The sequence below is a fragment of the Pituophis catenifer genome, unplaced genomic scaffold (genome assembly GCF_029215685.1).
Source record: "Pituophis catenifer annectens isolate HBS135680 unplaced genomic scaffold, rPitCat1.0.hap2 SCAF_7, whole genome shotgun sequence".
Lineage (NCBI taxonomy): Eukaryota > Metazoa > Chordata > Lepidosauria > Squamata > Colubridae > Pituophis > Pituophis catenifer.
In genome coordinates, this window is record NW_027256887.1 from 4,540,870 (window position 1) to 4,553,390 (window position 12,521).

Sequence of the window (12,521 nt, forward strand, 5' to 3'; positions counted from 1 at the left end):
GCAGAGCGGGGGTTGGACTAGATGACCTCTAAGGTCCCTTCCAGCTGTGTTATTCTATTCTATATTCCCCCCAGATGGCAGGGGCCTCGCTGCTCCACTTCCCCCTGCCCAGTCTTAGCGCTTGCGTGGTAGGTAGAGCCTTCCCCCCCCCAAAAAAAAAAACCCACCCACCCACTCCGGACGTGAGGGGAGGGATCTTCTCTCTCTCTCCCTGTATCTCCAGCGGCGGCCGCGAGAAGAGGAGTTGAAGTCGGAGCCCGCGGGTCGCTCAAAACGAGCTGTGGGTCTCTCCTGGTCGTTGTTGAGGAGGGGAAAAAAAAGAAAAGGCATGCCACGACCACCCCATCCCCTCGCCTAAAAAAAAAGAAGCCAGTCGTGCAAAGCGGAGCTTCTTTTTTATTTTTATTGTTATTTTATTTTTGGGGGGGTTTCTTCTCCCCCTGCCTGTCCCGCCGAAGCCACGAGATGGGAGTTTTCCAGGTGTTTCTGCTTTGCTGCTTCCCAGGTAAATGAAGGACGGGTTTTGGGGTTTTTTAATTTAAAAAAAAAAGGGATTTCTTTGCCTTGTGGTTGTATTGGAAGGGCGAGCGGTGGGGGCCGATTCTCGGTTGAAATATATATAGATATAGATATATATTTCCCCTGGCTTGAAAAGAATTTGGGAATCATGGAATCTTCTCTTTCTCTCTCTCCCTCCCTCTTTCTCTTTCTCTCTCTTCCTCTTTTCTCTCTCTCCCTCTCCTTCTCTTTCTCTCCCCCCCGCCCCCTCTCTCTCTTCTTCCCCTTTCTTTTTCTCTCTTTTCTCTCTCCCTCCCTTTCTCCCCTCCCTCTTTCTTTTTCTCTCTTTTCTCTCTCCCCCACTCCCTCTCTTTCTCCCTCTCTCTCCCTCCCTTTCTTTCTCTCCCCCACCCTCTCTCTCCTCCCCCTTTCTCTTTTTCTCTCTTTTCTCTCTCCCCTCCTTCTCTTTCTCTCTCTCTCCCCCTCTCTCCTCCCTCCCCTCTCTTTCTCTTTTCTCTTTCCCCACACCCTCTCTCTCTCCTCCCTCCCTCCCTCTTTCTCTCTCTTTTTTCTCTCTCCCTCTCCCTCTCTTTCTCTCCCCCACTCTCTCTCTCTTTTCTCCTCCTTTATCTTTCTTTTCTCTCTCCCCTCCTTCTCTTTCTCTCTCCCCCCCTCTCTTTCTCTCTTTCTCTTTTTTCTTTCCCCACACCCTCTCTCTCTCCTCCCTCTCCCTTCCTCTTTCTCTCTCTTTTTCTCTCTCCCCCACCCTCTCTCTCCTCCCCCTTTCTCTTTTTCTCTCTTTTCTCTCTCCCCTCCTTCTCTTTCTCTCTCTCTCCCCCTCTCTCCTCCCTCCCCTCTCTTTCTCTTTTCTCTTTCCCCACACCCTCTCTCTCTCCTCCCTCCCTCCCTCTTTCTCTCTCTTTTTTCTCTCTCCCTCTCCCTCTCTTTCTCTCCCCCACTCTCTCTCTCTTTTCTCCTCCTTTATCTTTCTTTTCTCTCTCCCCTCCTTCTCTTTCTCTCTCCCCCCCTCTCTTTCTCTCTTTCTCTTTTTTCTTTCCCCACACCCTCTCTCTCTCCTCCCTCTCCCTTCCTCTTTCTCTCTCTTTTTCTCTCTCCCCCACCCTCTCTCTCCTCCCCCTTTATCTTTTTCTCTCTTTTCTCTCTCCCTCCCTCTCTTTCTCTCTCCCCACCCTCTCTTTCCTCCCCTTTATCTTTTTCTCTCTTTTCTCTCTCCCCTCCTTCTCCTTCTCTCTCTCCCCCCCTCTCTCCTCCCTCTCCCTCCCTCTTTCGCTCTCTTTTTTCTCTCTCCCCCTCCCTCTCTTTCTCTCCTCTCCTCTCCTCTCTTCCCCTTTCTCTTTCTCTCTCTCTTTTCTTTCTCCCACCTCTCTCTTTCTCTCCCACCCCACCCCGTCTCTCCTCCGGTCGCTCAAAACTTTTGGGGAGTTGGGGGAAAGGAGGGGTTTTTAGGAGGGGTGGGCGGGCAGGAAGAGCTGCAAAGCAAGAGAGGGGATTTGGGGGAGGGGAGGGGGTCCACAGGGCTTCGAGGCAACGATGCTGCCCCGGATTTTTGCAGCGGTTTCGGCCCTTGTATGGAGATTTCACACGCTCTTTGGGGCGCAGACCCCATTCAGTCTCTGCGCCTCTTCCCAGCTTCGGGTCGCGTGAGGAGGGGGCTTTCTTGAAATGGTAAATGCCTTTGGGATCGAAGAGGATCCATTCCTGGCTTGTTAATGCCAACCCTTTCATTCAGTGTGAAGTTGGGATCTGGGTGGCGTTGCAAAATTGGATTGTTTCCGCCTCTGAACAGACAGACAGACAGACAGACAGACACACACACACACACACACACACACACACACACACACACACCAGGCCTTATCAAAGGGGCTTCCGAAAGGGTAGTTGCGAAACTTTTGCCAAGGTTTCGCAACAGCATCGCTCTGAATCAGAGCGACCCTGTGGAAGTGAAGGTCGTTGGAGGCAGGGAAAGATCCGAAGGGATCCGGCACCCGATCCCGACGGCCAGAAGTCTTGGGATGTGTTGGAGGTCTCAGATGCATGCATAGGTCTCTAAACTAAACTGTGTTGTTTCACCGTATCATATAATACATGTGGGTGTATGCAGAATTCTGTGTCTATTTATTTATTTGTCTGTATCTATCTATCTACCTATCTTTCTATCTTTCTATCATCTACAGTATATCTAGATATAGAGTGTAGATAGATCTATGTATCTATGTATCTATCTATGTATCTATGTATCTATCTATCTATCTATCTATCTATCTATCTATCATCTATCATCTATATCTATTCATCCATCCATCCATCCATCCATCCATCCATCTAAGTCTATATCTTTCTATCTACCTAACTTTCTATCTACCTAACTTTCTATCTATCTATCTATCTATCTATCTATCTATCTATCTATCTAGCTATCTAGCTATCTAGCTATCTAGCTATCTATCTACAGTATATCTAGATATAGAGTGTAGATAGATCTATCTATCTATCTATCTATCTATCTATCTATCTATCTATCTATCTATCTATCATCTATATCTATTCATCCATCCATCCATCCATCTATCTATCTAAGTCTATATCTACCTACCTACCTTCCTACCTATCTACAGTCTATATCTATCTATCATCTACAGTATCTACATCTATCTATCTATCTATCTATCTATCTATCTATCTATCTATCTACTTTCTATCTATCTATAATCTGTCTACCTTCCTCCATTTCTATCATCCATCTATCATCCATCATCTATCTACCTATGTAGCTATGCATGCATGCATGCATCTATCTACCTACCTATCTACCCAACCAACCAACCAACCATCTTCCTTCCTTCCTTCCTTCCTGCCTGCCTGCCTTCCTTCCTTCCTTCCTTCCTTCCTTCCTTTCCGTCCATCCATCCATCTCTCTCTCTGTGTATCTATATATCATCTACAGTATATCTATCTATCTATCTATCTATCTATCTATCTATCTATCTATCTATCTATCTATCTACAGTCTCTCTCTCTCTCTCTCTCTCTCTCTCTCTCGTGTGTTTATGTAGTGTATAGTAGAGGGGGAGACCCTTGGACAGCTGTATGCAACGCAATTTCATTTTAACGTATGCCGATTAGTGTACATTCAAAGTGACAATAAAGTTATTCTAAGATCAAGCATGTGAACATCTGGACAGCCGCTAGATGGCAGCAAGTGGTTCTATGGCGTCCCGCCCCCCCTAGTGGTCATCTGGAGTTTTGCAGCCCAGGTCTGATCGTTTTTCACCTTCTGGGAGCTTTTGGAAGCAAGCTCGGATCAGTGGCTCTCCGGGTTTTTTAAAGTGATTTTTAAAAGATTTATTAAAATCTTTATAGAGAATCATTCCAGCTATTAAGTCTCCAGCTCTGAGGTTGCAGCACCGACGAAGGCGTGGAATGATGCTCTGTGCGCGAATCTGTTTATGAATATGGCAAATTTACTTTCGGAGTTGAAAATGAAATACTTTGGCCAGTTAATGAGAAGGAAGGGCTCACTGGAGAAGAGCCTAATGCTGGGAAAGATTGGGGGCAAAAGGTTAGAATAACAGAGTTGGAAGGGACCTTGGAGGTCTTCTAGTCCAACCCCCTGCTTAGGCAGGAAACCCTACACTAATGTGGTTGGAAGTGGGAAATGGCCATAAATCACTTCTTTCAGTCTGTTGTAACTTCTAACCAGAGGTGGGTTTCAGCAGGTTCTGACCAGTTCTGGAGAACTGGTAGCGGAAATTTTGAGTAGTTCGGAGAACCGGTAGTAAAAATTCTGACTGGCCCCACCCACATCTATTCTCTGCCTCCCGAGTCCCAGCTGATTGGGAGGAAATGGGGATTTTGCAGTAAGCTTCCCCTGGAGTGTGGTGGGAATGGAGATTTTACAGTATCCTTCCCCTGCCACGCCCACCAAGCCATGCCACACCCACAGAACCAGTAGTAATTTTTTTTTCCAACAAGAACCATATATCTGATTTAACATTCAAAGGTTTTGCCCCCAATAGAAAAATCTCAGGCCTTAATTCCAAATTAATCTTTTTTAAATTTTAAATTAATATTTAACCGCCTGTGGGCAGGGCCACCATTGGTGAAAATAAGTTCCATTACTGTAACCACACTTCCAACAGCAGGCAGATGTCCCGGGAAACATTTTAGCTAATCTCGCCGGGGGGGGGGGGGAGATGCCACCGTAGACCATTTTATATATGTTTTCTTTATATGAGGATGTCATGGTTAATTTCATATTTTTCAACCAAATCTGTTCCCATTGCTGGAAGTCAAGGGGATATCCAAAATTTCACCCCCATGCTATCATACAATCCTTCACTACATTCTGTCCTATCTACAGAGACAATAAATATGCATATTTATTTTAGAGATTTTACAGTATCCTTCCCCCGCCACGCCCACCAAGCCATGCCACACCCACAGAACCAGTAGTAAAAAATTTTGAAACCCACCACTGAAGGTGATCCAATCGGTTAGTCCTAGAGGAGATCAACCCTGATTGCTCTTTAGAAGGCCAGATCCTGAAGATGCAACTCAAATACTTTGGCCACCTAATGAGAAGGAAGGACTCCCTGGAGAAGAGCCTCATGCTGGGAACGATGGAGGGCAAAAGAAGAAGGGGACGGCAGAGAACGAGGTGGCTGGATGGAGTCACTGAAGCAGTCGGCATGAGCTTAAATGATCTACGAGGGATGATAGAGGATAGGAAGGCCTGGAGGAAAATTGTCCATGGGGTTGCGATGAGTCGGACTTTGCAACCAACAGTAACAACTTCAGAGTTAACTAGGATCGGGTTGCAAACTCACCGTCTCCTGGTGTTTGGCCCAAAGTCACCCAGCCAGTTTTCATGCCGAAGGTAGGACTAGAACTCACAGACTCCTGGTGATTGGCTCAAAGTCACCCAGCAGGCTTTCATACCTAAGGCAGACTAGAACTCACCCACTCCTGCTGATTGGCCCAAACTCACCCAGCCAGCTTTCATGCCTAAGGTAGAACTAGAACTCACAGACTCCTGGTGATTGGCTCAAACTCACCCAGCCAGCTTTCATGCCTAAGGTAGAACTAGAACTCACAGACTCCTGCTGATTGGCCCAAACTCACCCAGCCAGCTTTCATGCCTAAGGTGGAACTAGAACTCACAGACTCCTGGTGGTTGGCTCAAACTCACCCAGCCGGCTTTCATGCCTAAGGTAGAACTAGAACTCACAGACTCCTGGTGGTTGGCTCAAACTCACCCAGCCAGCTTTCATGCCTAAGGTAGAACTAGAACTCACCCACTCCTGCTGATTGGCCCAAACTCACCCAGCCAGCTTTCATGCCTAAGGTGGAACTAGAACTCACAGACTCCTGGTGATTGGCTCAAACTCACCCAGCCGGCTTTCATGCCTAAGGTAGAACTAGAACTCACAGACTCCTGGTGGTTGGCTCAAACTCACCCAGCCAGCTTTCATGCCTAAGGTAGAACTAGAACTCACAGACTCCCGGTGATTGGCTCAAACTCACCCAGCCAGCTTTCATGCCTAAGGTAGAACTAGAACTCACAGACTCCTGGTGGTTGGCTCAAACTCACCCAGCCAGCTTTCATGCCTAAGGTAGAACTAGAACTCACAGACTCCTGGTGGTTGGCTCAAACTCACCCAGCCAGCTTTCATGCCTAAGGTAGAACTAGAACTCACAGACTCCTGGTGATTGGCTCAGTCACCCAGCCAGCTTTCATGTCGAAGGTAGGACTAGAACTCACCGTCTCCTGGTGATTGGCTCAAAGTCACCCAGCAGGCTTTCATACCTAAGGCAGACTAGAACTCACCCACTCCTGCTGATTGGCCCAAACTCACCCAGCCAGCTTTCATGCCTAAGGTAGAACTAGAACTCACAGACTCCTGGTGGTTGGCTCAAACTCACCCAGCCAGCTTTCATGCCTAAGGTAGAACTAGAACTCACAGACTCCTGCTGATTGGCTCAGTCACCCAGCCAGCTTTCATGCCTAAGGTAGAACTAGAACTCACCCACTCCTGCTGATTGGCCCAAACTCACCCAGCCAGCTTTCATGCCTAAGGTAGAACTAGAACTCACCCACTCCTGCTGATTGGCCCAAACTCACCCAGCCAGCTTTCATGCCTAAGGTAGAACTAGAACTCACAGACTCCCGGTGATTGGCTCAAACTCACCCAGCCAGCTTTCATGCCTAAGGTAGAACTAGAACTCACAGACTCCTGGTGGTTGGCTCAAACTCACCCAGCCAGCTTTCATGCCTAAGGTAGAACTAGAACTCACAGACTCCTGGTGATTGGCTCAGTCACCCAGCCAGCTTTCATGTCGAAGGTAGGACTAGAACTCACCGTCTCCTGGTGATTGGCTCAAAGTCACCCAGCAGGCTTTCATACCTAAGGCAGACTAGAACTCACCCACTCCTGCTGATTGGCCCAAACTCACCCAGCCAGCTTTCATGCCTAAGGTAGAACTAGAACTCACAGACTCCTGGTGGTTGGCTCAAACTCACCCAGCCAGCTTTCATGCCTAAGGTAGAACTAGAACTCACAGACTCCTGCTGATTGGCTCAGTCACCCAGCCAGCTTTCATGCCTAAGGTAGAACTAGAACTCACCCACTCCTGCTGATTGGCCCAAACTCACCCAGCCAGCTTTCATGCCTAAGGTAGAACTAGAACTCACCCACTCCTGCTGATTGGCCCAAACTCACCCAGCCAGCTTTCATGCCTAAGGTAGAACTAGAACTCACAGACTCCTGGTGATTGGCTCAAACTCACCCAGCCAGCTTTCATGCCTAAGGTAGAACTAGAACTCACAGACTCCTGGTGATTGGCTCAAACTCACCCAGCCAGCTTTCATGCCTAAGGTAGAACTAGAACTCACCCACTCCTGCTGATTGGCCCAAACTCACCCAGCCAGCTTTCATGCCTAAGGTAGAACTAGAACTCACAGACTCCTGGTGATTGGCTCAAACTCACCCAGCCAGTTTTCATGCCTAAGGTAGAACTAGAACTCACAGACTCCTGCTGATTGGCCCAAACTCACCCAGCCAGCTTTCATGCCTAAGGTGGAACTAGAACTCACAGACTCCTGGTGATTGGCTCAAACTCACCCAGCCGGCTTTCATGCCTAAGGTAGAACTAGAACTCACAGACTCCTGGTGGTTGGCTCAAACTCACCCAGCCAGCTTTCATGCCTAAGGTAGAACTAGAACTCACAGACTCCCGGTGATTGGCTCAAACTCACCCAGCCAGCTTTCATGCCTAAGGTAGAACTAGAACTCACAGACTCCTGGTGGTTGGCTCAAACTCACCCAGCCAGCTTTCATGCCTAAGGTAGAACTAGAACTCACAGACTCCTGGTGGTTGGCTCAAACTCACCCAGCCAGCTTTCATGCCTAAGGTAGAACTAGAACTCACAGACTCCTGGTGATTGGCTCAGTCACCCAGCCAGCTTTCATGTCGAAGGTAGGACTAGAACTCACCGTCTCCTGGTGATTGGCTCAAAGTCACCCAGCAGGCTTTCATACCTAAGGCAGACTAGAACTCACCCACTCCTGCTGATTGGCCCAAAGTCACCTAGCCAGCTTTCTAAGGTAGAACTAAAACTCACAGTCTCCTGGTGATTGGCCCAAACTCACCCAGCCAGCTTTCATGCCTAAGGTGGAACTAGAATTCATAGTCACCTAGTGATTGGCCAAAGTCATACCCAAGGCACTAGAACTCATCCACTCCTGGCGAATGGCCCAAAGTCATCCAGCTGGCTTTTATGCCTAAAGTGGGACTAGAACTCACAGTCTCCTTATGACTGGTCCAAACTCACCCAGCTGGCTTTCATGGATATGGCAGAACTAGAACTCACAGTCTCCAATAAGCCTGGTGCCTTAATCACTAGACCAAACGGATAGCTCCATAGACTATAGAATTTAGAATAATTCGATTTTATCCTAGGATACCATCTAAACCAGGGGTCTCCAACCTTGGCAACTTTAAGACTTGTGGACTTCAACTCCCAGAGTTCCTCAGCCAGCTGGCTGAGGAACTCTGGGAGTTGAAGTCCACAAGTCTTAAAAGTTGCCAAGGTTGGAGACCCCTGATCTAAACCATCTAAGCAAAGCTGGCTGGGGAATTCTGGGAGTTGAAGTCCGCCAGGCTTAAAGTTGCCAAGGTTGGAGACCCCTGATCTAAACAATATGGAAAATGTCTCCCTGAACAGAAGAACGTTACTCTGCTGTCTTTTCTTAGTTTTTCCAAATATTGAGCGGTATTTAATTTCCCCCAATGAAATAAACGCTTTCTTCTTTTAACATTTCTTTGTTTCAGGTCTCTGGGCCTTCGTAGCGGGTCAAGGACCAGAATACAGCTACGGATGTGCGGAAGGCAGTTGCTATCCGGCTACAGGCGACTTGCTGATTGGCCGAGCCAACAAGTTGACGGTCACCTCCACCTGCGGCCTTCACAAACCTGACCCATTCTGCATTGTCAGCCACCTCCAGGTAAGCCATGACTGAAAGAGGCAGCTGTAGAAGAACGTTTCCTGGGAAACGCAGGGAGTCCTCGACTTACAACAATTTGTTTAGTGACCGTTTGAAGCAGAGGTGGGTTTCAGCAGGTTCTGACCAAATCTGGAGAACCGGTAGCGGAAATTTTGAGTAGTTCGGAGAACCGGTAGTAAAAATTCTGACTGGTCCCTCCTCTATCTATTCTCTGCCTCCCGAGTCCCAGCTGATCAGGAGGAAAGTGTATTTTTGAGGTTTGATGGCTAGTAACACCACTTTTTTCTTTTCTTTTCTTTTCTTTTTTCTTCGAGTTCTAAGAGAATCCTATTCCAATGCTGGAATGGCCTGGGAATAGCCCAGACCTTCACCCAATTGAAAAATCTATGGAGCCGACTAAAGAAACTTGTTAGTCAGAAGCGACCCAGCAATCAAACCCAGTTAATCGAAGCCATCATTCAATCTTGGTTTCACATTATAATAGCTGCAGAACTAAAAGATTTGGTTCACTCCATGGGCGGATGTTGTAAGGCCGTCATTCATGCTAAAGTTTACCCAATGAAGTATTAACTGACATGGTGATCATTTTTGTCTATCTCATTTTTTCTATGGTGATCATTTTTGTATATCTCATTTTTTCTACCTGTTTCGCTTTTCTTCTTTATACGGTAACTGCTATTCTAATAGCAAATCCTTCATAAAAGTTATTGCATTACACTCTTGATTAAATTATCTTTCCATTGATATATAATTTCATAGTACTACTCCAAAAAAAAAAAGTGGTGTTATTAGCCAGTTTTAGAAAATACACTTTTCCCGAAAGGTTTCCACAATTTTGGCCACGACTGTATCTCATCGGTAAAACCCAAGGTCAAAAAGTTGCATCTTTTTTCCACCTCAAATCTTCCTTTTTAAGATTCTTAAAGCACTCGGGTCGAAATCAGGTAGCTCCTTCCAACATACTTCAATTGTAGGCGAAGCGCTTCTGAACTCAGTTAGCGACAGAAAGGTTCGGCTCTGTTGCAGTCTTAAGCCGAGTTCCGTTTGTATTTTGCTTTTTCCTCTTTTTTCTTTGTTCCTTTAAGCTGACTAAGCAGCACCACCTCCCCTCCAGATAACCAGAAACATCTGCTGGTGTCTAAAAGTTGAGAGGAAACAGACTTCATCCTTCAGACGCAGATAAATCTATGCAGTTGCCTGTGTCCCGCTGTTTCCTATCCTTATTTGTTGTGGGTTTTTTGTTTTTTTTTTAACTTCCTGAATGCGATGAACATAAAATCTCCAAGGATTTTTTTTTTAAGTCCTGGCTGTGGTACAAGTAAGAACTCTTGATTTCTGCCTCTAAACAGCATTTAGTTAGAGGCAGGGGTGAAATGTTCCCGGTTCGGACCGGAGCACCCAATCCGATAGCGGTTTGGAGAACCGGTAGCAAAAATCCCTGCCTCCTACCCCATGCCCAGCTAAGCTGTGAGATCATTAGAGGCTTTTTTTTTAACTTTTAAAAGCATTTTTGTGAGATGTAAATGCCTTATTCCCTAATGTGTAAATAATGTATATATGGGACATCGGGGGTTAACTTATTCTTTGGTTCCTAATGTATTCATAATTCACCACTCCCATTCTTGGCTCCACCCCTTGTATATATAAGGAGCCACCTTCACCATTTTCCTTGCTTCTATCTGTGAATATTCAGTGAATATAGAATGCCTGTTATAATTAAAGAGAAATATATTTAAACCTCTAACTCTTATTATCATTATTGAGTCTGATCCTGAAAATATTGCAACAAGCTGGTAGCAGAGGATGGTTAATTGACTCAATAAATACTTAAAGATGTCTAAGAAAGATAGGCCCAACAACAGGGCCTACAGCAAAGAAATAGAAACTGAACAAGAAATAATCAACGAATCCACAAACGCGATTTCGAGAGAATCCGAAGAATATACCACTGAAGAAGAAGAACTAATAAATGAAAATAATGACCAGGAGGAAATCGAAATAGAAAATAACGAACTCAGGTCAGAGATATTAAAACTATTAAAAAGCCAGAAGAATGATGAAAGCCTCATCGCGAATCTCCAAGAAATGCTGAAAAACAGCGGAGCAGCGAGAGAGAAAAACATTGCTAAAGAGAAATCCAAAGACCAAAAAACTGTGAGTGATATGACTACAGAGAAAGTCGTTATGAAAAAGAAAAGATGTGATCCCGCGCGAAATTTTGAATGGCAGCCATCTTGGTTCCAACAAGCCTCCAAAGTGAGCGAAGCAGAGCCAATCAAAATGCTCAGTTCAAAATTTCTGGCGCGAAAAACGTTATCAGACAACGAAAGTGAAAAGGAAGATTCAAACTCTTCAGAAGAACCAGAATCAGAAAGCGAAGACGACTTAACGAAATCCCAAGTAAAGTCAGCAATGAAGACGCTTTTTGCTGCATTTGGGCCAAAATTAAAAATTTCCAAAGCGACAACGAAGAAGCTAGAGAACAAGCCGATACCTCAAGACCTGCACGCTCCCATCCTGACTTCGAGAGCGACGACGCCCGAGCCCAGAGAGCCATGTCGATTCCGCCCTACACCGCAGACCGGATCAAGTACCAACGCACACAAAAGAAAGAAAAGAGCAGTCGCCGCCATCAAAACTCCTAAAACCGAGCCAGAAACCGACTCGTCTGAAGAGGAGCGGAGCGAGCGAGCTGCAATGGAGAGAACCTTCCACGACGACGCCAAAGAAGAAATGAGCAACGCGCATGTGCGAAACTACGTAGACGGTCCGGAAAGACTTGAACTGGCCAAAGAACCGCGCAGACTCGTTGCGAGCATCCCCATGCCGTTTTGCAATTTCCTGCACTTGCGAGACCACGGACTACCTCAGGTTGTAAGTAATGAACAAAATAATGTGGGAAACTTACCCAGTGACTTCCCAAAACTTAGAGTTGATGGCATTAATTTGCAAGAATGGTATCAACAGCTCCAGGTTGTCTTTATGAAAGAAAATTTGCTATTCTTTATCACTAGTCCTCCAAGAAGACCTTGGACTTTAAAAATAGATTGTTTACATCATAGAGCATTTTTCTTAATAATATCTAGCGTGTCTCCTACAATGTATCATAGCATCAAACCAAACCTAACTGTTTCAGAAATAATTCAATGCATGTTTAATCTGTTTCACAGCGATAGTGTAGCTACCACTACAAGAATGTCTAAGGATTTCTTTTCTTCCAGAGTAAAACCAGGGGTTTCCATAAGTGAGCATTTGATATCTCTAAACAAAATAAGAGCTGAGCTGCATTTGAGGGGGGAAGTGATTTCAGATCAAACAATGAAAAGTGTTATTATCAATTCACTTGATTCATCATGGGATAGTTTTATGTCACACTTAGACACCATCAATCTAGGATATTTATCCATAGAAAGTCTATCTAACAAATTGATAGCAGAAGACAATTCAAGAAAAAATCGTTCCAGCAATCACACAGAACACAAATCTTTTAGGAAG

At 45.7% G+C, this 12,521-nt stretch overlaps 1 protein-coding gene across 1 annotated transcript in view; it reads left to right on the top strand.

Moving 5' to 3' along the window:
- Positions 1-273: 273 nt before the first annotated feature.
- The window catches only part of LAMB1 (laminin subunit beta 1), a 95,039-nt gene continuing 82,791 nt past the window's right edge, over positions 274-12,521 (top strand). The window contains exons 1-2 of the mRNA XM_070946590.1: positions 274-505; positions 8,854-9,026. Coding sequence (XP_070802691.1) covers positions 466-505; positions 8,854-9,026 — 213 coding nt within the window. The 5' untranslated portion in view covers positions 274-465. The remainder of the gene's footprint in view (positions 506-8,853; positions 9,027-12,521) is intronic.